The 26,209-nt window shown below is 44.6% G+C and overlaps 1 protein-coding gene across 1 annotated transcript in view; it reads right to left on the reverse strand.

Moving 5' to 3' along the window:
* COL5A2 (collagen type V alpha 2 chain) overlaps positions 1-26,209 on the reverse strand; it is a 191,190-nt gene that overhangs the window by 50,890 nt on the left and 114,091 nt on the right. The window contains exons 11-17 of the mRNA XM_084815749.1: positions 25,619-25,672; positions 20,058-20,111; positions 19,867-19,920; positions 18,270-18,314; positions 15,713-15,766; positions 13,133-13,177; positions 3,619-3,672 (exon numbers count right to left, since the gene is read on the reverse strand). Coding sequence (XP_084671875.1) covers positions 3,619-3,672; positions 13,133-13,177; positions 15,713-15,766; positions 18,270-18,314; positions 19,867-19,920; positions 20,058-20,111; positions 25,619-25,672 — 360 coding nt within the window. The remainder of the gene's footprint in view (positions 1-3,618; positions 3,673-13,132; positions 13,178-15,712; positions 15,767-18,269; positions 18,315-19,866; positions 19,921-20,057; positions 20,112-25,618; positions 25,673-26,209) is intronic.

The raw sequence follows: 26,209 nt of genomic DNA on the forward strand, positions 1-26,209 counted from the left end.
AGCTGGACATTTGTAACCTGGGAAGCTGGCCTACTCATATCTGGACTAGCCTGGGAAAACACCTCCCCCATGTCTGGTGGTTGTCCTTCAGAATCTGAACTGCTATCCCGCTCCCTGCGCTCAGAAACATCCCAGACAGCAGCAAGTGATGGAACTGAAGCTTCTCCTTCTCAGTTTTCCCCTGGACCTCTCCCTCTCCTGCATGCTCTGCAGCACACCTGGAACCCAGCCTGATAGAGCAAGCAGGGGAGAATGATGGATGATTGGGTCTGGGAGGAACAGGTGGGAGAAGCTGTGGCAACAGGCTCATTTCCCACTGTGGCAGGTAAGGTAGCAGTATAACACAGTTCTCAGGCAACCCCAAACTCCACTGAGCACTACAGAGGACATAACACAGCAGTAGCCTGGGTGTGAATAGGGAAACAGAGTTAAATTGCACTGCAAATGTGTTGGCACTGTAATGGATAAGAATAGTAATGGCTAAAAACCTCCATAGCAAACATGTTCCTTGAGGCACACCCCGTATAGTCTCCATAACACACACACACACACACTGGCAAGTTCTTCCAGATAAACTCCATTGAAATGAATTGGAGAAATGTAGGACCACAGTAGATGCTCTTCCTGGTGTCCTTAAACCACTTACTCATAGATTGTGCCCTTAGACCAGTGGATGCCGGTGACTCTGATTTTGGTGGAGCTGTAAATCCATCCTGGGTTTCAGCCAAAACAGCCAGAACTCTGAAGGAGCTATCCAAGGTGCTGAAACTATTTTAGGGCTGGGTATCAGTACCTTGGATAGCTCCTCTAGAGTTCTGGCTAGTTCTGACTAAAACCCAGAACGGATCTTCAGCCCCACCAAAATCGGAGCCACCAACCTCCACTGCCATAGGCTATAAAGAATCCATCTCTGCTTTTCGATAGAGATTTAAAAATGATTCTTAATTATAGAAAAGTTTTTCTAAATAGAAAAAATAACCACAACAGGAGTGGCAATTTACCACTGATTGTGCCGAAACAAAACAAGAACATAAAAGAAGAAATTGGATGCAAAATTATTAAAATGAATACCCCTCCAGTGCTAAGATTGGGTTGAGTTTTCACTGCTCTAATTCTTTGAGCCAAATGGCCTCTGTTATAGTTTGTTTTCAAACGCTGAACATGGGAGGAGAGAAACTAACATCAGCTTTGCATGAGAACAGGAGTGCTTTATGACACCATATAAATGAGTAAAAATTCTGTCTGTTTAGCTTTTCTGCTGCTCGTTATTCTGTGGCACAGAACCTCAGGTTCATTGCCAGCTCCCATTCAAATGAATTACATTTCCAGCTGATTTAGTTTCTTAAGGGATGATGCAACCAGATCGATCCAGCTAAATAACATCATATTTACAACCTTTACAAAAAATCCATAGAAGGATTATAAAAGGACATGGTGAGGGACTGAACTCTATGTCAGCTTAGTTATTTCATGTTATTTTAACAACCTCACAGTCATGACTATTTAAACATTAACTGCCTCCATTCAGAAATAGTCCATTCAAGACTATTTAAACATTAGATGCCTCCACTGAATATTAACTGTATATATAAGGTACTTGCTTGTTGTTAGAGGTATTCACACGTACCATCTCAAACAATCCACTACCACATTAATGTCAGCAGTAAAGTACTTTACTAACATAGTTTGCAAAGTCATTTCTGTGGGGGATTAATGGCTGTGTCCACATGTAGTGGTAAGCCAGCATTGCGAAGAATGCTGGCTTACTGTTCACAAGCAGCGTGCTGCCCATTCACTCCCCACTTGGCTCCCCCTATCAGCGGGACTGGCTAAACTAACTAGAAACTAACCAGGAAGCAAAAGCTCCATCTTAAGTTCAAACTGGGTCTCCTGGTTTGTTGCGTCCAAACAAACTAGGAATCAGAAACCAACAACAACTCTGGCTAGAGCTGGGTGAACCCCCCAATGTCCGTCCGGGGGGGGTCTGCCAGGGGGAAATCTGGGCCATTAAGGGCCCCACAGATTGCCCCGGAACCCTGGCGCATCCACCACAGTTCGCAGGTCAGCTCTCCAACTAAAGGCGCAATAGGCTAATGGCAGCTGCAATTCATGTAGAAGGAAGTGCTTTACGGCCACAAATGCTGTGAACAATGCAATTTACACCAGTTATTTTACAGCAATAAGCTAATGGCAGCCACCATAGGCTGTCGTACCTTTTAGACAGCCGGAGAGCTGTCCCACAAACTATGGTGGACATGCCAGATAAGGGGGTGCCAGTCTGCTGTGGAATCTGGAGGTTGGATTCCTGGGAATTCAGCCTCATTTGGGTCCGCAGCAGATTTTTCCAGCATCCCTACCACTGGCTTCAGACTCTGGCTTGTTAGGGGAGCAAAAAAACAGGAGTCCCAGTTTAGATGTAATGCTAAGTTTTTGCTTTCTGGTTTATTTAGATGCTCTTGCTGGTGAGAGAAGTCAGGTGGGAGTGATGGGGCAGTGTGCATCAGCACACTTTTTGTGAACATGAAGCAAGAATTCCCCGCAATTCTACCTGATCATTCTGTGCGAATGTAATGCTGTTTCTCTCTCTCTCTTTGTTGCCAAGCTAAGAAGGAAAATAGTGCCTAACCCCTGTTTTCATATAGTGAGCAAGGGTTTTGAGAAGAGCCCTCTACCAAGATAGCCCTGTCCAAGAGGACAGACATTCGAATTTAGATCCAATTAGATTTTAGATCATTTTGGATTTCCAAAATGTTTGTGTGTGTGTGTGTGTGTAATTTTCAAGATTTCTTACAAATCAATAAACAAACACCAGCAGGAAAATGCACTTTAAGAGAGAGAGAGAGAGAGAGAGAGAGAGAAAGAGACAAAATGTAAAACGAGAACCGAAAGTCATATAGAGAACAACAATAATAGTGATCATGTATCACTACAAATCATATGTAATGTCTATCAGATATCATATCACTACAAGATTTTTCCCCACAAAATGTTATCTGTTCAGAACTACCTAGTCTCTGGGGTTCTACCCACAGTGGGACTTGGGGTTAGCCTCAGGCTCTCCCATGGCTCCCCACTCTCCTCAGTTTGGGGAGAAGAAGGTAATAAGTGCACTGGGAAATCCCACATTCAATATGTTTGGAATCTCCCACCTCAGCTGGTAACCTCTACCTGACATGAAGGATGCAAGGAGGGAGTGTGCACCCTCCAAACCCACTTCCAATCTTACAGTGATTAGAATCCACATAACAAGTAATGGGTGAACAACTTCTCTGTTTCCCCAAAGATACTTGCTGCTGAATCTTCCTTGAAACACCAGAAAACACCCACAAAACAAGTATAACCCCAACAAGCAATGAGACCACACCTAGGCTGGGATCCAGTGAAAAAGTATGGACAAACTATTAATTTTTTTATTAACTAATTAACTAAAGGCTCAGTCCATAGCACAACTGATTTTGAATCACTGGGATTTACTTCCGAGTAAATCTTCTTACAATTGGGGCACGTGGGAGATTTTACCCACTTTTCCAAAACCTGAATATGTGTATTAGAGAATGCGGTGCATAATATTTAGGTAGAAATTATTCTCTAGGAGAATCAAACAAAAGCTTGACTTACCTTCATGCCAGGTACGCCTGGAAATCCTGGTGAACCAGATATACCAAGGGGACCCTGCAATAAGGAAACAGTGAGCATAAGTGAGCAAATATTACTACAGTCCTTACTAAACATCATGAAGTTGGTGAATGAGGAATTTGGAATTTAGAAGGCAACTTAAATTTGAAAAATACATGAATAGTGAATTCCATGCCCACATATTCCTTTCTTGTGGAAAAGGTATGATCATAGGGATGGACGGACTCACCTCCATCCAGGGCGTGGGGGAGCTCAACGAGCACCCGCCCCCACTCGCGTGGCCCGGAACCACTCGGCAAGCCTCCCTGCTCCCCCTCCCCTGCCCGCCGAGCTGCACGAACTGCCCTTCCTCTGTGCATCAAGCAGTCAAGCCCTTGTGCACACAACAAGGGCTTTATGCACACTAGGGCTTTACTGCAGGAGTCTTTGGCGCCGTGCGTGACTCAAGCGCTCTAGCCATCTCCTCCTCGTGAGGAAGAGATGGCCAGAGCAGTTGGGGCACACACAGCACTGAGGCCTTGTCTTGCCCCACCAGCTGTTAAGGGATTGCTTGACAGCCGGTGGGGCCAGGATGAGTCCCCAGCGTCACGCAAGCTCCAACTGCCCTTGCCATCTCCTCCTTGCAAGGAGACAGCGAGAGTGGTTGGGGCACATGGGGTGATGACAACTCTGGGCTGCTCCAGGTACATCAGCACCCCGCATCTCAGCGAGCAGGGCTAGGGGGACAGCAGCAGGGGAGTCTGTCAGCCTCCCGGACCAAGCCGGGCACTCACAACATCCCTATGATCAGATTTTTACAATATTCCACTGATATATGGCACTGTGATGGGATGCGCCTGATTCGTCAGGGGCATTGCTATCCAAAGCTGCGCAGGTGTTCACAAGGTTTTTTTTCCATTTTGTTCCATGTCAAAAAAAATTTTGCACAGGGAAGGCGCAATCCCTGATACATCCTCCGAGAGCAGCAAACTGCAACCCAGGCCAGGCTTCCCCAACCTGGTAGCCTCCAGATGGGTTGGACTGGGAATGGTGGGGGCTGCAGCCCAACACATCTAGAAGCTAGCAGATTGGGGGAGGCTGACCTAGACAGCTGAAAAGATTAGATGAATGCTTTCAATGAATATTCACTTCCTCTGGAGAAAATGAAGCTTGAACAGAAGTGAAATGAGCTCCCTTTAACGTTAGTGCAACCTGACCGATGTCAATATGTCTATGCTAGAGAAAACCCAAAATTCACAGCAGGATGCTAACTTTGTTAGGGCCAAATAAAAAGTTGCAGAGAAGCGGGCAAGCTTTTGTGTTCATTAAAGAGGCTGGATGTTAAGCAAATGCTAACAAGTGAGGGGAGGGGGAAATTTCCGAGGCATTCCATGCAGCTGATGTCTTCTTTCAGGCGCAAACTAGACAGGACTTGGGGTGGGGCTGCATCTTATTGGGACCATGCTATGAGAGGCTTTAATTCAGGGGTGGGGAACATGTGGCCCTCCAGAGGTTGGTGGACTGCAACTCCCATCATCTCTACCCAGCAGAGCCAATGGTAAGGGATGAGGGAGTTGCAGTCTACCAACATCTGAAAGGCCACACATTGCCCAACCCAGCTTTAACTCTTTGCCCCACCACGGTCCCATTGTGGTAGGGGGTGGGAAGCCTACTATTTGGCTCCAGGTAGAGTTTTCCTCCCACTATGAACAGTAGGTGCAGGGCGTGGGGGGGGCAAGCTGGCTGTGGTGAGGGCGAAGGGTTAAAACACCCTCCCCACATGCCATCATTCTAACCCATACTGGCTACTGGTTGAAGAAAAAGCAGCTACATGATACCAAACCATGGAATAGAAGTACATGATAAAAATGACATAGGGTCTAGTTTGGTCCCAAACTAGCCCTTGGCTGCTATGCACACACCACTGGCATACCAGGGATCTTTAGCCCAAACAGCTGCTCAGTTAAAACAAGGCATCAGCAGTATGGAGCGCCATGTGAATTCGAGGGATCTATGAGAATTTTGTTCTTGCTCACAAAAGATGTGAGTGTGCCTCGTTCAAAGCCCCGAATAGGAGTACAAGCACATCTGCCGAACATTTTCGCAAATTGTTGAACACGTGCTTGTGTCCGTCTCGTTCCCGATTCCCAGTTCGAATTGCGCAAATTTCCCGATTTGCACAAATTCCTGCAGTAGACTAAATCAGCCCCAGTTTAGCTTATAGAGAAAAATTGCTCAAATGTCAGGAGATCTGCACAAATTCCTGGGAGATTTGAGAAATCCTCCCATTCAATCGCTGCTCAGTTTGTGTAAATCTCCCGTTTACGCAAAGCAAGTAGCAATCACAAAAGGGAACAGACGAGCAGCAAGGTGATGTTCAGAGAATCCTAGCTATCTCAAACATCACTCATTCACGCATCCCTAGCGAATGTTTTTCTTACACCCCTGGCATCATGTTTTAATGGAGTCCTGTTGTCATAGAGGGCATTAAATGGAGCCCTATTGTCAATTTCCATGTTGTGAAAATGAGCCCATGTCAGCCTGGGGAAGAGTGCTTAATATATGAAATCTTCAAAGCAGAGAGCTGGCTCAATAAATATGCAGTAAGATGGCTCTAGGATCTGGTTTATGTGCTCCAGAAAGATTTAGCCACAACTATTACAATGCACATTGATGGTGAATTTTGCAACACGTGAACGTCAGTACCAGCCAAGTTTCCAAAGGGGGGGGGGACCTCAGTATCCTTAGGAAGGTGAACCACATTTACTGGTCAATATTTTTAAGTCATTTGTGTAAATCCATCACAATTTAACAAGGAAAGAAGCATAATGGGGCAGGACATGTACACATGTTCCCATGCATCAAACACCACACATAGGATTTTCATGTCACTTCACATCACCTCAGACATAACACTTTACAATACAGCCTATTCTCACATTCATGGTAAAACCAAACAACACTGATGCATGTGTGAATTGGCCCTCAGCTGTCTAGACTTTGTTTGAATAGAAGTACTGGATAGAGCCCATTCAGCTAATAACAAATGCCACACTGAGACAATGGTAGTTTGTCTTGCAGAAAAGTAGATTTCAATCCTGTTAAGGTCCCTGGGATATTTCTTTGTCATGTACATCCTCCACAGGACTGCCTGAGATCTTCTGGGTTGATATACAGTGGAAAGACTTCTCTTGTGTTGTATACTGTTTTGTTGTTATTGTTTCTTTGGCTATGCTGAAGAGACAGAGCATCTAAACAATCTTTGGGAAGCGGCACACAGCAGTTAGAAACATTCACTACCGTTTCAAAATATTCGCCACTCCCCAGTGATTTCCTTTCCTTTGCCTTTTGCTGGCTTTGAACCCTCTTGAAGGACAAGTTGCACACACAGTATAAAATAATGTATCATACCAATGACGTGTCTCCTGACATAAGAGGAAGAGGAATGATCTGTTCCAGAAACTATTAATTATGGGGATATAATTTGGCCTGCGACCTTGTATTGAATTTTATTTAAAGCATCACTGCAAGAGCTCATCATACATACATACTAATACCGATTTACGTCTTCCTATGCTGGAGCATAGGAAGTGTCATTCACACACACGAGAGAGTGATCAGCAGACCTGAGATCACCCAGACATTTGCAGATACACAAGAAATCTTTAGAGCAAATAAACCCAAAAGCATGAAAAAAAACCAGCCCCATAATAACTCAGTGGCATAGAATGTTGTCTAACTGAAGGCCAAACTACAAATTATGTTAAATTCATAGCCTATAGTTGTCCCTCTACATTTCTTTACTCACAAGTAAGCATGTGGGACTGCAATTTGGATCAGGATCAATGGGGAGTGGGGGAACTTAAACTTTCACCCTGCTTGCCCCCTGATATTCCCCCACTCTAAGAGGGAGCTTAAAAGGCATTGGTGGAAGCCCGCACACTTTCTTGTGAGTAAAGAAAAAGTAGAGGGACAGCTGCATGCTATGTATTTAATGTAATGTGTAGTTTGAGCCTAAGTGGATGGAAAACAGATAACGGGTGGGAGGGGGAAATATAATGGAATGAGTGGAACAGGAGGACAGAAGCACATAGAGATGTAATGTGTAGAAAGCGCCACCTAATTCTGGTTAGATTGCATCCTGGTTCACACTGAGAAGTTATTTTTAAATGTCCCCGGGGTGGAAGAGAGAGCTGTCCAGAGACATCAATGAAGAAAGTAAAGAATTTAATATAGCTGGGATTGAGAACAAGTGTGTCTAGCCCACTCCTTCAAAAAAACTCTCAAAGCTAGAAGCAAAGTGATTAATTTCTGCTCTAACCCAGTTCTTATTTTGTGTGAAACATTTAAGAGAAAGGTAACTCTTCTACTGTCGATTTCGAAGTAAATGCGGGTCATCGTCCTAAACCTGGAGGTAAAAAAAAAAGGTAAAGGTGTCCCCAACCAGTCGTGTCCGACTCTAGGGTGCGGTGCTCATCCCTTCTGACATCCTTCCAGTATAATTCACACTGAGTACTGCAGGTCAGGCTCTGAGTGGTATACAAACACCCTGCAATATTGTGTAGATATATTAGACCACTTTACCAGGTGGGGAGTTGGGCTGTAGCTGGGAGAGTAGCATACAACAACCTTGCAATGTAGTTCCAGGTAGGAGAGCTGTGCTGGAAGAGAGTAGCCCTGCAGTGTAGTCTGCTGTTAATATTGCTGGCCATAGGTGGAGCTACTTAAATTCCCCCCTCAGGTCTCCTCCTAGGCCAAGTAAAGCATTTCATTGCATGGAAGCCTCATGCAACATTAACTTGCATGCATACCAGTTTCCCTTCTTAAATATCCAAAAATGGAAAGAAAGAAACTTTGCACATGAAGTCAGACCCCAGATAGAGCAGGGACCTTGTCTTTGAGGCTTTTGTTTTTTCAACCCTCTCAGCCGCAGGCTCAGGTCACTCACACAAGCCAGCGGGACACTGGAACATGGCAGGGCCCTCTTCTATATAGTAATGGCAAACTCAGTTCTCCAAGCACTGGTGCTTATGCAGCCGAAATGGCGCTAGCCATGCACAAAGGGGAGGTAGAGCAAGTTTAGGGGAACCACAGGGTCTGCAGAAGCACAACAACGTCAACAACAACAACAACACTGGAAAAAATGCTAAAGGGGGGGGGGGCTCAGAACCAGCCAACTGAAGACTGAACATGCTAAGTTGGCCATGGAATGCATGGAATGCTGTGGAAATAGAAACCAGGGAGGAGGGAAATGGGATGGAGCAAAGTAGCTGGAATCCTGAACAGGAGGATTCCACTGCAATGTCTTGTTGCCGTTCCCACTTGTTCAACACATTTATGAAAATCTACGCACCACTTTATATTTTGCCTTAGAATGTTAGTCTGCCAATTCCTTGTCCTGTTTCAAGACTAATTCTAGCATCAGGGCAAACCTCTTCGTACCAGCTCTGTTGCTCATGTATTCCAGACACAGCGCGTTCAAATCCTGCATGGGCATGTTTTAACCATGATGGCGTAATTGCCTCCTGATACAGTTAGGGAATTTACCACATATGTTAGCCAGCTAGATGTCATGTTGAGTCTACTTCAAGAACTTTTAGAAACAGATGGAAACAGTCACATTTAATCTAGAATTAGCATTTTATATTAATTATATTTTTCTTTTGTTTTCTTTTTTGCTGTCACATTTTAGTGTTTGTTGCTTTAAGGTTCTTTTTTCTTTCTTTTTTAAGAACTATTAAAGTCATCATTCTTGAGCAAACATTAGCCTTCCATCTGTATATACTAAGTATTAGCAATTCATACACTTGCTCAAATCCATTCTGGACATAATCTCAGAATAGGATCCTGACTGGGCTAAGATCTCCCTTGACATGGTGGGCTGGTACACATGTAGAACCCTTTCAAACACTGGACAAACACACAGCCAGCAAGGGGTTTGGCCAGTGCACACATTGACAGTTGGGAAATGGCTGCCAGGCCTAGCCCCATTCCCTCTGTCAATACGTTTGGGGTGTTCATGCAAATACTCCTACTGACTCTGAATTGTTATATTCACACAGAACAAGCATGTGCACAGCTGAATTTTAAGAGTATTTGATGCTTGTATAATGATTTAAGTTTGAATTCCCACATAAACACGAGCCCTGTTCCGGTGTTCAAAGATCATGTGGAGAGGTAGGGCATGTAGGGGGGTGCATGCCGCCCTATCCCGAACATCCTCACATATGTCAGGGCATATGAACCATTCATTTTTAGGGTTTCTGATCACAAGGATTCTAAGTGTGTTCAGCCTAATGCACTTAGGATCCCCCTTCAGACCTTCCTGTTCCATGTGAAGCTAGCTGCCATGCATGTTAGGAGCAGGAGTGGCATGCATGCTCCTGTACCTCCTACAAACGTTATCCCTTCTATGCATTCTTTGAGACTTAGAACCAGAACCATTATACCAACATCAAATATTCTTAATATTCTGCTGTACATGTGCTTTCTCTGTGTGAATATAAGAATTTCTATGAGTCTGTTGTGTGGAAACATTGAAGAAAAACCATTGTGCTGATCTAGCTATGGGCCGTACGTACACATAGGGATGGCGTGGGGACCCAATTCCACCCAGGAATCCAGCAGAAGCCCCCCCCCGCCCGCACCCCCAAGCTCTGCTAGCTGAGCCCCTGCCCCTGCTCACCCCCTGCCCGCGCTTAGCGAGCAGCCTGCACTCACCCCAGCAGCCTCATTGAGCTCAGTGGTCACCATTTAAAAAAAAATAAAATGGCAATCGCAAAAATTCACATATTTGTGTATGCACAAAAATGTGCATTTTACAAATGTGCATATTGGCGTATGTGAGAAGTGTGCATTTTCGCACATGTGCAAATATGTGCATTTTTGCGATCGCCATTTTTTTTTTCAAAAATGGTGACCACGGAGTTCGACAAGGCCGCTGGGGTGAGTGCGGGCTGCTCGCTGAGCATGGGAGGGGCTCGAGCACGGTCGAGGGACCAGCAACTGGGGGCAGGGGCTGGGCAAGAGCCCAGAGAACCTGGATGGGGGTGGTTTCACACATTCCTATGTACACAGAAGCAGGCTTCTGTATGTGTATCTGTCTCACTGTTTTATTTTATTGAATGTTACTGCATTTTATGATTGGTTATCATTGTTCTGAGCTGCCTTGAGTGGTGCATAAACACCATAAGGGTGGGATGTAAGTCTTTATATAAATAAATACATACCCTTAGATGGATAAAACATCACATGTGCCTCGTGCTATTTTCCAGCTTAGCAAGACTCACCAAGCAGGGTTGCATATGTGTGTAGTCCCAGTCAAAGATCAATATTAGGATGAATGTTTAATATGTAAATGTTGTATGTAAACATATAAGACTGACTCTGGCCTGCTTGCACTGGCTGCCTATATGCTTCCAAGCTCAATTCAAGGTGGTGGTTTAAACCTATAAAGCCCCACACGGCTTGGGCCCAATACCTGATGGCACGCCTCTTCCAAAATGAACCTACCCCTACTCTACGTTCAGCATCTAAGGTCCTACTCCAGGTGCCTCCTCCAAGGGAAACTCAGAAGGTGGCAACGAGGGGGAGGGCTCTCTCAGTGGTGGGCCCCCCACCTGTGGAACAAGCTCCCTGATGAGGTCCGCCTGGCGCCAACATTGTTATCTTTTCAGCACCAGGGTAAGACCTTTCTCTTTTCCCAGGCATCTGGCAGCACATGATGAGTTTTATTCAGTCCTGGATGAGTCTTTAGTTAGGACTGACTGTTCAAAGTTGTTTTTAGTTATATGTTGTGTATATTGTCTGTGTGCTTTTATGTAAATGGCTTTTAAACTTTGTATATTGTATTTTAATGTTTTAACTTCTGTAAACCACTCAGAGAGCTTTGGCGATGGGGCAGTATAGAGAAGAAGAAGAAGAAGAAGAAGAAGTTATTGTAATGAGCAGAGTTCTGTATACAGCTCCACAGAAATTGTGCAAAACACTTATTTGTTCAGAATTATTGACCTTAACTCAGTGGTGGCCAACCTTTTTGGCAAGTAGGGCACAAGCCAAATGCAAAGTAGAGATAATGCCTCTGTAATGCACATAACAGTACACATGCAACCCCGTATGCCTTGGTATGGCTTTGCCTCTGATCTAATGAAGATCAAACTACATGTTGCATCAATTAATGTCATGAGTAGTTTGACCCTGAGTCAGGAATCAGGCAGGAAAACAGTGTCAGAGAGGCAGGCAGGAGTGTATTTAGACCTGCCCAATTCTCTGCCATTCCCATTGCCTGTGAGCCTTCCTGCTCATCTCTAGACATCAGTGGTGTCGCAGCAAAATTTTTGAAATTTTGCTCATCATAACAGTCCCCAGAGTACGCTCCCAAGGACAGTCCAAAAATGCAGGCAGCTGTGTTGATCCATATCAGCAAACCAGTTCTGGCAGTTTTCCTGTCCTCTAGGAGCAGGTCTTTGGTAAAGCGAATGGATCTTAATTGCCCATTCAAGACCGAGACATCCTGGAATGCTCTGCACCACAGCCATGCCCACCATCAGCAGTTTGCATGGGAAGGCAGCTGCGGAAGGCCCCAAGGCACAAAAGGGTCCTTCCTTGCCCATCCTTGACCCTGCTGCAGCTGCCGCCAGGGCTGGACCGCTGCTGCTGCTTCAGCAATGGCTGCTGCTCCTCTCTTCTCCTCCTAGTCTGGGCAGCCCCACTGGCAAAAGGAAGCGGCACAGCAGCTGGCTGGGCAAGCCTGCAGGTCTCACCCTGCAACGTTCCAAAACAAGCCTTTTTTAAAAAAAACTTACATTTTGAGTGCCAGTGATCCGAACCAATCAGACACTGTTTGGGATGGGACAGCCAATGAGGACACAGGGTGGCTAAAAGACCAGGACTGGATGGGGTTAGGAACAGGAGAAGCAGCTACCACCAGGTAAAAAAGAGAAGGAAGAAGGAAGGAAGGAAGGAAGGAAGGAAGGAAGGAAGGAAGGAGGGAGGGAGGGCGGGCGGGCGGGCGGGCTGGACAACAGCGGGTGGCGGCGGGGTGGTGGTGTGTAAGTAGGGGCCCCGTTGGCGTGCTATGCTGAAGGCATACTGGAAGCTGGTGGCAGCCCTGATTACAACAGGGAACAATATACTGTTGCTGAGAAAATTCATTTTCCCCCCATCCACTCTGAGGATTGTAGGTGTGCTGAGAAGAAACAGGGAATTCTAAGGAGGGTGGCAGATGATGTCACTGCCCCTGCTACTCAAAAAGTGCCAGTATTTAATCCCTTAGGAGCCCTGGCTCCCCTACATCACTGCTAGACATACCATAAATCCCTGCTATCTGTGCCAAATATGGCATCATGCCTTAACTGGAAACAAAACTGGGTAGCTTATTTTCCAGAGCACACAACTGAATAATCACGACGAATGATACAAACTGCAAATGTTTGGAGTTCATTTTGCTGACGTGAACAACCACTGAGCAACAAATAACTGGGAGCAAAACAAAGAAAGCTGGGGGAGAGACACTTACCACTGGGCCTGGCTTCCCTGGCATACCATGAGAACCACGAGCCCCCTAAATAAAAATGATAATAAAAAACAAGGTTAGGTTATGGATATCCCTTAAATGCTTATTATTTTCCTTAAAGGTGTTGCACTGACCACTGTTTCCAAACTGTTACTAGTTTCTACTAGTAATGCTGACAAAACTTGAAATTAAGTGGCTTCTTAATCAAATCAGCTATGTTTGTAGTGCTCATATATGTACCGAGCTCAAATGGCTATCCAATTAACCTTGTTATTCAGTTGATTACAAGCATCTGCAGTCTGCATTACTTTTGCCTCAGTCCTTTCAGCCAGGCAGTGCTTCCTTGTGAACGCCCAAGTGACTCCCCCTCGCATGGTCATATGTGCGTTCCAGGAAAGCTCCTTCAGAGATAGCTTTTCAGCTTGGCAGGCACTTCCTGGAATTCCCATGTGATCACCCCAGGTGATGCACTCTGGTGTGGTCACATGGCCATTCCAAGGAGTGCCTGGCAGGCTGAAACAAAATCTGTGGAGACAGCCATGTTGCTGCAAGCATGAAAGGAACATTCCTAAAGCTGTTACTAGGGATGTCAGAGAAATCTGCAATGGATTCAAATGATTTTGGATTACTATGGATCCAACCTGTGGTTTCCACAGCAAACCATCTTTTACTGAGTCACGTGGATTCCACAGACTTGCGAATCAGTTTTTCACCTGGAGGGGGGATTTGCGCTAATTCATGAGGACTAATGCACACTTGCACACATGTGCAAATGTGCTAATCTGCATAAGTTAATGCGCATTAGCACTAATGCACAGTAACTAATGCAGATTCACGCATTTGCACATGCGTGCAAGTGCGCATTAACCGCCATGCCGGTTAGCGTGAGTAGAACAAAATTCTGGTTAAAAAAAATCTGATTCTGTCAACAAGAGGATGACAGAACAAAATACTGACAATCTGTGAAACATGGATGGAATGGGTTTAACACAATCCATACATCCCTAGTTCTTACTACTTTAGAAAAGCTCCATTCGTGTTTGTAGGGAGAGGCCTAGACAGCAAGTATATAAAGCTCTCCTCTACTGTTCTCTGGGCATGAGTGTTGCAACTCAGGCTGCTCCCAGAATTGCTGTTGCAAGGCTTCTTGGGAACTGCAGTACTTCCTCCACTCCCTGGTAAGGACAATGGCTCCTGGACCTACAATTTTGGATTCCCATGAGACCAAGTACCAGGGAGCCCTGGTGTTTACGTGGCCGCTCCCCTCATGGCAGCGTGGTCAGGGTTAGCAAAAAGCCATCTGAGTGCCAAAGAGTTGGCAGTGGAGGAGTCAGTCAGACTTGACTCAATGCTGAAAGTTTCCCCCAGATGAGAAGGGGGGACTTAACCTCTGCTACGGGCAGACTGGTCCTTGAGGTGAAGAACTGGAACCAATAGGAAGTGTATGTGACAGTCATTGACTGTGTTGGTGAATATGGGAGTGCAGACTTGCCATACTGAGTTGATCCACTGTCTAGATCAGACTTCCCCAACCTGGTGACCTCCAGCTGTTTTGGACTACAACTCCCAGGTAGTCCAAAGCATCAGGAATGCTGGGAGTTATGGTCCAAAACATCTAGAGGGCACCAGGTTGGGGACAGCTGCTCTAGACTGTTGGAGCTTCCCATTACGTGGAGTAGGGCTGGCTGAGCTAAGACATGGAAAAGAGCTCCCTCCCCAGTACAAAAACCTAGGGTGAAACTAGAGTTGACATTAATTGGATGGATGAATGAATGAACATGCACTTTTTTTTTCCTTCTGGAAGCAAAAGCCATTGGGAAAGTCTGAGCAGCCTCAGAACTGGTGAAGGGTGGGGGTGCGGAGGGAGGAGAGAGAAGGGAAGTTTAACTCTTCTCTCCCTGCCATGATCCAGACAAAAGTCTTCCTAAAGCTGCTATTTGTATTTCAAGGGAAGGTTCAAGTTAGCCCTGAGTTGCTACTAGTGCAGCCTAATAGAGAAGTGTGGAATTGTTTCAGCGCCCTTTAAGAAGGTGGGGTTTTGTGTGCTATGAAATTATCTTTCCCAATTAAAATGCCACCCACCTTGCCCAGAGCGCTAATGAAATGTTTGACGCTTAGCCCATTTCTAACAACTTTTACTCAGAAGTCCTACTGATTTCAACAAGGCTTACTTGCAAGGAAAGTTGGAATTCTGTACTTGTTTACTTGGAAGAGTTTGTGCATGATGAGAGAGGGTGTCCCCTGTTACTTTCGGAATGTCAGTTAGGGGGTTCACGAGAGGTGAAAAGCCCATTGCATGTTTTATTTTTTGCCCAGGACCCACTGTATGCATGCTACAGATGATTTTCAGCAGACTGTACACATAATTGTCTATGGCAAGCACCGCTGTTCTCTGTTTACACTGTGGAACTAGAAAGCAATTAGGAACTGGTCAGGCTGTGGAGGTGCTTGGCATAAAAGGAGCCTTTCACAAGTGTGCAGATTTAAACTGAAAAACAAAACAAGGAGAAGTTTAGATACCAAGAATTATTAATTAGTTATACTGCATCTGGCTGGATTATTCCACTATAAAAAAGCTCTTACCGGAGCGCCCTGTGGTCCAATTCGTCCTCTTTCTCCTGCCATCCCTCGAGGACCCTACAGCCAACAAAACAGGAAGAAAAAGCATTATAGCAGGCCAAAGCTAAATGACAAGTGGAGATCAAATGCTATTTATAACTTTCACCAACTGTAGTATGCAATACGTTTTCTCTTTCTTGCCAAACGTTCCCTCATATTTGATTAATGCCTTTCCTGGAACACATGCTTTATTTGTTACTTTTCATTTCCATGTTTGTGTGTATTTTTACAAAGGTTCTTTTTAGGTACAACAGGAATGGCATCAATATAGTACACATCAGTCAGCCATGAGAGTGATCAATATTACAGTAAACAGCAAGTAACATGATAGATACAACTCCTACACAAGGTATGTTAGATTATCAAGGTAAGGCAAGACAATTACATTCACCTAGCACAAGGGATAATAGCTTTATCATGCTGCAGTCCTATACCCATGTACCTGGGTGAATGCCCCATTGAACACAGTGGGACTTACATCTGAGTAGACTTGTATAGGATTTTGCTGTTAATGACTGGCCACCTAAGTCTAAGTGGCCATTCACAAACGTCATTTCTATATACAAGGAAATGAAATCATCACTTCAAAAAACTATCCCAATACCTACAGTTTGAAGTGGCCTTGATTTGAGATGACCCCTCCTTGATTTGAGATGATTTGAGATGATTTAATTCATATTAAATGAATGGTTTAATATTTCCCCACTAGTTTCCCTTTCTCTTGTCTTGGAATATACCCACTGGAGTCATAATCAGACATGATGATTTGAGTATGTTTACAGGTGTTGAATGTGTTTACAGGAGTTACTAGCATGAACAGCATCTGTGGGATAATGTAAATGACTGTTATTCTATGCTTAGGGTGGAACTTAATTGGAACCTAATTTCAACCACCTGTCATCTAGTTCTTCAGACACTACAGGCCCATCCTTGGTCTCCAGCCTAGCCCTCTGGCAATCACTTCCTCTTCTGCTGTGTGTGTGTGTGTGCATACATGCATGTATGTGTGCAAGAGATAGAAAAAGGACAGGGAGGCACACAGAGCGAGAAAGTGCTATGCAATCATGCAATGCTACAAACTTCATCCACCATTGGATCTGCCTCTGCCCACTATCAGCTGCAGCCAGCTTGACTTTCTTGTGAGTCAAATCACCCTTCATATGGAAAAGGTTCCCCACGACCTCTGCTCTATGCTAATAGTTGAAAATAGCTGAAAAGTATATAGGATGCAGCCATACATTAAAATTAAAACACAGAACGGGAGAGGGGAAGGAGCGATTTATCTACTCCCTGTCCTCAGGTTCCTGCAGATGTTAATTCCTCAACTAATTATTTTAATTGAAATTGCTTATTGAAACAACTGAATGGCTTGTCTTTGAGTTCTGCAGCATAGTAGGATTTCTTTATAAACACTGAAAAGAAGACCAGTGAAAAGTGGCTATCTGCACCAGAGATGTCAAAAAGTAATTTTCAATTGTGTTGGAACATCCTGGTTTGCCAAATGCGATGGTGGTGCGAACATGTGCAGCAACATGTATTTCTGCAGACCAACAGTACTCAAAAGGTGACAATGCACAAATCTAAGTGGATGTTTGGTGTGTGATTACATTCTTGGCTCTAGAGTATGATAAATGGCACTACTCAGAAGAATGGCACTACTCAGACTCCGCTGCCACTGAGTCTTCTCTCTTCTGCCCCAAGGCCAATTCCATTCCGCTTCTTTCCCCCTAACAACCCCCACACAGGGCTTTGACTGTTGTTGCTGCCCTTCCCTTCCCAGCACCGCTACAGTTTCTTCTTTCTTCCATATCCAACAGCTTTAGTTTACATATCCTTCCAGACTGGTCCTTCCACCCAGACTCCTGGATTAAGTTCCCCCACCACACGTAGAGATGTAAAGACCCAGAGGGGGAAAAAAACCCGAGAAAAATGAAAGTGTGTCTTTCTTTCCTTTTTCATTTTTTCCCGAGGCCTGAAATGGAAAAATTGTAAATTTGGTGGCAGGGGTTGAACTAGGGGAAATTAACCAACCCGCTTTTTCAACCTAGTGAAATTTCTTTTTCAGAATGATGACGTGCATGTAACACAATCCTATGCATGTTCAGTGGGGTTGACTGGAGTGTGCTTAGGATTGCAGCATCAGGTACTTCACAGCTGTAAATGTCTTAGGGCTAAACTGGCCATGACACAACCTGAGATCCATGATTAGGATCTCCCATGGATCACTCTTGATTTTTTGTGGCATAAGGCTGCACAGGGTCTGCTATTTATTGCAGAGTTTTACCCCCTAGGCTGCAATCCTAAGGATGCTTACTGGGGAGTAAGTTCCATCCGTGGAACTTTGGGTAAACGTGCATAGGATACCATAGTTAAACAACTTTTGAGGAGGCTGAGCTAAGATATTAAATACTCCTTAAGATACTTCTTCAACAATTAGACTGGAACTATATTTGCCTTCGGACGGCAATACCAAGGCGGGGAGGGATAAATAGGAACTGTAAATAATACACATGTTACTCACCAAAGGGCCAGTTGGACCCATCTGACCTGGTGGGCCAAGTTCACCCTATAAATTGAATGAAAATACAGAAAACATGCTAAATAATACTATATTCAAACTTATGGATTTAAATTTCAACAGCAGGAGAAAACCTTTGTACCATACGGTGGTCCTCCTAAGACTGATCGGAAATGAAGAAAACAAGCAATCCAAATACTGGCTAGCTGCACACTTAGGTGCTACAGCAAACTGCTCCAAGTGAAGCTCTTTCATGGATGGACACAAAATTCCCATGCAGGCAGACAGCTTGGGACAATTGTGGCTTATCTACCCAGTGGAAGGTGCTAGAGCTAACCTCACTAATCGGTCAAGAAGTGCCCTTTGGTCTCTGTTGTACAATATTTTGCTTAGTTTTTTTCTTTAAAAGTTTATGCCGTTGGGACTCCAACTCCCATCGGCCCCAGCCAATGGTCAAAGGTTATGAGAGTTGGAGTCCAACAACATCCAGAGGCCAGAGGTTCTCCACCTGTGTTACAGACCAATGCTTAATGATGGTCTACACTTCCCAACTGCCATATGGCATCCATAAGGCATAGATAGAAAAGTCCATCCTCTGAATTTCCCCTAATGGTTGGAGAGTTTCTTCCACACTGTTGCCAGAAATGTCTGGAATAGATGTGGAAACTCTTTCACACCATGGAGTGTTTCACATGTCTAATTGCTTTAGGCATTCATTATGGGCACTGAAGTGAGCCTGCCACCACATGCAAGCCATCTCAAGAAGCTTCCACTTGCCAACTGTAGCATTTAGACCAGACTTTAAAGATACTTCCTTCTTTTTTTACAACACTTCCACTTGTGCATTCATTTCTGCTAGCAAGTTGTGAAAATGGAAGGACTGGTTCCATGGTGCTTCACTGAAGAAAGCCACAAGGTGTGGGCATGCAGAGAGGGGAAACTGGACAGAACTGTGGGTGAAAGGGAGGAGCTGCCTGCCTGTTTCCCAAGAGATGGAGAGGGCAATATTGGCTGACTAAGGGAGCAATCCTATGTGGAGAGGCAGCCACCTTTGAACTCGGAGGCAACCGCCTATCCAATGCACTGTGGGAGGAGTTCGGAAGGGATCGTCTCCTCTGATCAGCTGATTTCAGCTAGATGGCCGATTTTGGCTGTCTAGCCACAGGACATCAGAGTGCGGGGTGGGGAAGCTGGACAACACATAGGAAGTGTTGTACTGGCACAATAAAACTCCCCACCCCACCCTGGGAATGCCCCCCCTTCCCCCGCTCTGCATTGCTCTTCCAAGCACAGAGCACAGAGATGATCCGTGCCACTGAAGAGGTGGGGGGGAGGGGGGGGAGGCGGTTCTCCAGGAACCAACCAATCCTATGGCCGTCTAGCTGCTGTCTAGCATCATAGGATTGCAGCCTCACCTATTCTTTTCCACATCCTTCTCATCTCATAGACAAAGGCAGAGGAGAGACCGCCAAATGAAACGGGCAGAACCAGCTTTGCTGCTTCACAATTCCTTGTAACTACATTCATGAGATTTTATCATTCCAAATTTCTAACAACAGAAAGATACCATTTCCCTCTAATATCCAAAACGAACTATTACCTTAGATCCCGTGGCTCCAGTTTCTCCTTTAGGGCCATCAAGTCCTTTATGTCCCTGTGACATAAATGCAACCATTTTGAAGACACATTCAAACAAAGAAGGAGAAAAAGGTAATCGTTTCTTAAAAATCAATATCGACAAAAAGTAAGGTTGAACTCACTGAGTAGGAAAGCAGACATGTTCACACTTACCCTGTGACCCTTTAAACCTGGCTGACCAGGCGCACCGGGGAAACCTCGAGCACCCTGAAACAGCAGGAAACAACCCAGTTATATAGGCGATATATGAAGTGGCTTTATACTGAGGCCTTCAGACCATTGGTCCACCTGTCCGGCAGTGGCTCTCCAGGGTGTCAGACAGGAGATCTTTCCCAGCCCTACCTGGAGATGCCAGGGATTGAACCCAGGACCTTCTGCAAGATAAGCCTGTACTCGACCACCAAGCTACAGCCCTTCTCCAAGGGTGCCAGTTAAAATGGCACAGATCTTGTACAACCCCCTTCTTACATTCATACTGTAAGGAATATAGTACTAAGATTTAATCCATGTGTGTATGTATTTTACACACACACACGCACACACACATTATTTAAGGGAATATATTGTTTTATTATTTGACTTTTGTGTTTTTAATGTATTGCACACCACCCAGAGAACTTGGGTTACTAGGCAATTTAAAAGTATCATTTTGAAAGCATCATTTCATGAATAAATGAAAACAGAAAATGTCCCAGTACCTAGATGTGCTCGTTATTCCTACCAATCTATAGCACATGTGTTTCTACCACACATCCATGAGCACAACGCACATAACACTGAGTATGTAGCATTGAATTCAGCATCTTTCCTCCACCCCCCTCAGCCCCCCCCCCCATATATATTTCAAGACATTTTGGCTGTGGATACAGCCTGGGATCCAGAAAGCTTTTCAAGTGCACGCAGGCATCATTCCCACTGCGTTGACGTCTGCATCTGAAAAGGATCCTTTTACATGTGCAAAAACTAAATAAATTAAGAGTCCTCACTAAATCTTTTTACACTGGAGAGGCTTTTCATTATCATTGTCAAAAAGATAAGTGGTGTTCTTTAATTAAACAAACCTAGTGGGAAATCACTTTGAGGACTGCAGACCCAGAAGAGGATTGTTTACATGACAGCGCTATTACTCTTCTGCCCTGAGTTGGCCATTTTGCACTGGCGGAAGGCACTGTCAAAGAGGCAAAGATGCCCTCGGCACCAATAAAAGGACTTCCTCTGTTATTTCACTTCATATTACAGCTGCCTAGCACCAAATCGTATTATCAGTTAAATTAGCAGAGTTCTCAGAAATATGTCCTTAAAAATGCTTTTAAAGTATGCCATCGATATTATTACCCTTTCCTTTTGTGGAGATTTAATGAAAAAATGTTCTTTTCCCCTTGTTCATACTGTCACCTGCCCTTCCCCTCTCCTTCTGCAACCTTTTAGTATAAATGATCAAAGCCCAAATGCCTTCATTTGCAGATTTTACTTTCCCTCTTTTATCTGTGAAAGCATGTTATATGGTTGAATGTCTCGCAGGCTTAGAAAGCCATGTAGAGCCTATGGACAAGTGTGTGGGAGGAGGCTAGGAAGCTCTCCAGGGCCATGTCAGGGCACCCACTGCTTTAGCAACAAACCCGTTATGCAGAGTGCAGAGAGAAAGGAACAACTTATGAATCTGGTGGCTGCAGCTGGCCCAGGGACTTGAGCCTTGCCGTGTGCACACAGTGGCATTGCCAGGATGGAGGTTGGTGCAAAGCACACCTAAAAAGTAAGCACTTGGGCCTTCATGCACCTTCTCTGCTCCTGGCTCATGTTTAAACTGCCATTTCTTCCTACACCCTTAGTCTCTTTCCTATAGCCCAGGGTTGGGGAACCCCTTTCAGCCTGAAGGCCAGATTCATCGCTGGAGACGCTCTCTTGGGCTGAAGGCAAAGGAGGTGGAGGCAAAGGCAAAAGGGGTGGGTCCAAAATTTCAAGAGTAATTTCACTGAAGGCTCTTGGGCAGTTTCCTGTACTGCCACTATGCCTCTGCTAGTTCTGTTACGCCAGCGAAACAGATTGCTAGCTCAAAAGGAACTTGCCATTCTTAACATAAGCATGGACATGAGTGGCAGCGCTCATTTCCAGAATGGGGCAGGTCAACGGAGCTCCCCTCCAAGAGCTCCGCTGAATTGCCCCATTCTGGAAATGAGTGTTGCCGCTCGTTTCTGTTGTTTTTCGGGAATCACTCGTTCCTGTTGCTCTAGTGGTCTATCCTGCTAGCATGGGGGCAATATAGGATGCTTTCCATTACTACCACTAACTACAGTTTAGGAAGGATATCTAAACCTTTTAGAATCGGTGGTCAGCGGAAAGGGGGTAGGCATCTGGGGAAAACTGGAGGGCCGGATTTGACCAGCAGGCCTAAGGTTCCGCACCTCATATGTGGAAGGGGCTGCAGCAGAAGATCCCAAGTTCAGTCCCTGGCATCTCCAGGTTGGGCTGGGAAAGATTCCTCTCTAAACCTCCGGAGAGACACTGCCAGTTTCTCCTGATACATGCATTTTTAAAGCAGTTTTGCCAAATGTACATATTTTTGGAATCAATTTTCCTACTATAATACATTTTTCAACATTATTTCCATGAATATATGCATTTTCATGTGCACCGCCTATTAGCTACGGAGCCACATACAAGGTTATGTTATTGTCATACAAAGTGGGAGCAGGATACCTAGCAGACCACCTTCCCTTATATATACCCAGGTGACCCTTAAGATCAGCAGTGGAGGCCTTCCTGGTCATTCCAAAATGAACAGAATGTCACCATGAAGAACCCCAAGAGCAAGTCTTTTCTGTAGCGGCATCCACCCTCTGGAAAACCCTCCCCTGTGCAATTTGGGAGGCAGGAAATGCAGCATTTTTTCAACACCTCCTGAAAACACACTTGTTTGCCCAGGCTCTCCCTGAGCTATAAACTAATTACGCCACTCCATTTTACTGCTCCTTGATTTTTTTTTTACTGTAGTTGGTAGTGTTTTTAATGCTGTGTTTTAATATTGTGAACCACTGAGAGATTTTATTATATTCAGCAGTACAGAAATCCCACAAATAAATAAATATATAAAATATACATTTTTGTACAGTTTGTTTTGATGCCATTGCGAAATTTGGAGAAGTGCGAACTTTGAAGGCTGAGTTTTGGTTCACAGATTGGTTTGAAAGTGCAAATTTCTCCCCCACCCCTAATTAAGATCCCAGTTCTGACATAAAACCCATTGTATAGCCTTGGAGAATTTACTGTCTCCCAGCCCAGCCCCTTTCACGGGGTTATTTGCGAGAAGAAAATGAGAAAACCCGAGTTCCTTCAACCTCTCCCCTCCAGCTCCTTGCAGCAAGAATAGGCTATAAGAGCAACAAATAAATTAATATCCCACTGCTTAAATTAGCTATGATAAATGCTATGATAAATGAGGTAAGAATGGTAAAGCACTGAAAAATGCTGCCAAAGTGGTGAACAGTACTTGTGCAACTGAAACGACCAATTACACAGAAGGGTAGTAGATGGCTGTATGTAGAAGTGAGAGCTGGGACAGGGAGGTGGTATGAAGAGGCAGCTAAGTGAAAGGGTCAATAAATAGAGACATTTATAGATGCCAAAATGCTGGCATTACTACAATGCAGGCCTGGCTTTTCTGTGGAAAATCTTAATTCAGGCTGAGATACAATACAGTAATAACATTTTGTTGCTTATCTTTGAATTTAAAAAAATAACTTTGAATAGCTTCCAAAGAAGAGGTGGATGGTCTGAAGGATAGGAAAGAACTGTGGGAAGTCAAGTAGCTGGACAGCTGGTGAAAAGCGGTGCTCCTACAATGTCCTGTAATTGCCTGTGAGTTTCCCACAGAGTCGAACACGTTGCCTTCAATGGTCTGAGAAGCAGGGTTCCACTTAAAAAGAGGTGACCTCTCTTCCCATGCTGGCCAAAAAGCAATCAACGGAGTCACTCAAACTGAAACATCATGACTTCAAAAGATTGTTAACTTTTCTATTCACCTCTCCCCTAAGCAGCAAATCAGCCAAATTCACTGACTTCCGGAACATTTACAAGGCTGGTCTATTTTTACAAGGACTTGGAGTGGGTTTAGATGTGTTATTAGTCAGATCTTTAAAAGAGTGAGTCTCCTAGTGCAATTCCTATGGATGTGCTCAGGTTTTAAAATAATTCTGCAGTCTGGATTAATTCTGTTTTAGCCAAGTTTAGCATGCAATTATAAGCAAGGCTTTTAACATAATTTTGAAACAGCATGGCGAATGGGAAAACATATAACCAGTGTCTCCCATATCCTTGCAAACTTAGCGGAAATGTACACTGATCTGTAGGGGTTGATGTTGTTGTTGTTTGCCTGATGTATTAACTTAGCAGCTTTCGCTTTACAAGTAACCTCAAATCTTTCAAAGGGCTTCGATGCCTTTTTACAGATATTTATCTTGGTTGGAGCCAGTGAAGGCTGGTGGCTCCGATTTCGGTGGGGCTGTGATTCCATTCTGGGCTTTAGTCAGGCCAGAACTCTAAAGGAGCTTCCAAGGTGCTGAACTCTACCCCCAAAATGGGTTCAGCTCCTTGCATAGCTCCTTTAGAGCTCTGGCTGGTTCTGACTGAAACCCAGAATGAAATCACAGCCCCACAGAAATCAGAGCCACCAGTCTCCACTGGTAGGAACTTCAGAAGTCCCTCATCTCGTCCACCTACTTTGTTCACCAGCACGCACGCGCGCGCGCACACCACTAGGCAGTCATACATCCTGTGATAGCTATTTACTTGTGTGAAAAGTTCTAGGGAGCACCCTGATCCAGATGTACAAGCATCTCCCCATACTTTTGTGGAAGGCTTAGAGGACACACCAGTCAGGAAGCTAGCCAAGAATGTTATTATCTCTTTTACACAAGAACAGAAATAAGCACAAGATACTCCTGACTCCACCCAGACACAACTAGTGTCATCTAGTGACTATAGCACACAACAACACTATCCACATACATACTCATTGCCGATGTAGAGGAGAATCTTGGTGTGTTCATACCTCCACTTCACAACTGGAACCCCATAGAACTGGCTGGGTGCATCTTTTGATCTCAGGTGGGATGCGCACCTTCCCACTCAGGGTCACCAGTCATTAAATTTGACTGGTTGCCCACAAGTACATTTGGATCGAGGAAAAGGTTTTTCACTTTTCTCCTCTACTTATATCTCCCACCACCACCACCACTACCACCCTCACCACAGTTTCAAGAGGCTAAGCGCCTGGCACACTCTCAACACCAGAAGAGTTTGAGAATGTCCGGCATGGTCTACGTAACTGTTAAATGCTTCAAGATGCAAATCTCTTGGTATTTTCTTAGAAATAACAAATACACTTGTGGGCGCCAAGTAAATGGTAGAAGGGGAGTCTACGATCAGTTTAGGAGTTTGGTAAATGGTAGAAGGGGAGTCTACGATCAGTTTGGGAGTTTGGTAAATGGTAGAAGGGGAGTCTACAATCAGTTTGGGAGTTTGGTAAATGGTAGAAGGGGAGTCTACGATCAGTTTGGGAGCTTGGTAAATGGTAGAAGGGAAGTCTATGATCAGTTTGGGAGTTTGGTAAATGGTAGAAGGGGAGTCTACGATCAGTTTGGGAGTTTAGCCATTGATTTCTATGACACCAGGTTTTTAATATTTGATTTGTTCAGAATAAATGCAAACAAACATACTGGAGATCCTGGGAATCCAACTTCTCCAGGTTGTCCAGCTCTGCCAGCTTCACCCTAAAAAGAGGAAACAAATAAAGTGGTCATAAACTCTCAGATTTATTTCACTATTCAAATGCCGTGCTCACATACCCAGATCATCTATTTATCAGTCATTACATATCCTAATAAGGGAATTCACATAGGGTTGTATCCAATGGCATCATTCTGCTGGTGGAATGGATGTTCCCCTCACCCCTGCAGATCCCATACACCCCCTAAATTTGCTGTGAGGAGTTGGGGGACCCTCTGCAGCAGATATGAGGTCTGCACAGGGAGCAGAGGATGATGGTCCCACTGCTGAGCAGAAGTCCCATAATGCAAGCAAGTCCCATTGCACAAGCAGATTTCTCCTTGCATGAGGGTTTATTTATTTATTTACGATATTTGTATACCGCTCCACATCTAAAGCAGATTTCGGAGGTATCCAACCCATAGTTCGATGTGACATCATAGAATATGTATAGATGGGTCACTTAATTTTTCTTTCAAACTTTTTGCAATCACTCAAATTGAAGGTATGGCAGTCAGTTAAAAGGTTTGCTTTTGCTAACA

This window comes from Heloderma suspectum, chromosome 1 (assembly GCF_057233095.1).
Source record: "Heloderma suspectum isolate Gila_16-S chromosome 1, 16-S_ref, whole genome shotgun sequence".
NCBI classification, from domain to species: domain Eukaryota; kingdom Metazoa; phylum Chordata; class Lepidosauria; order Squamata; family Helodermatidae; genus Heloderma; species Heloderma suspectum.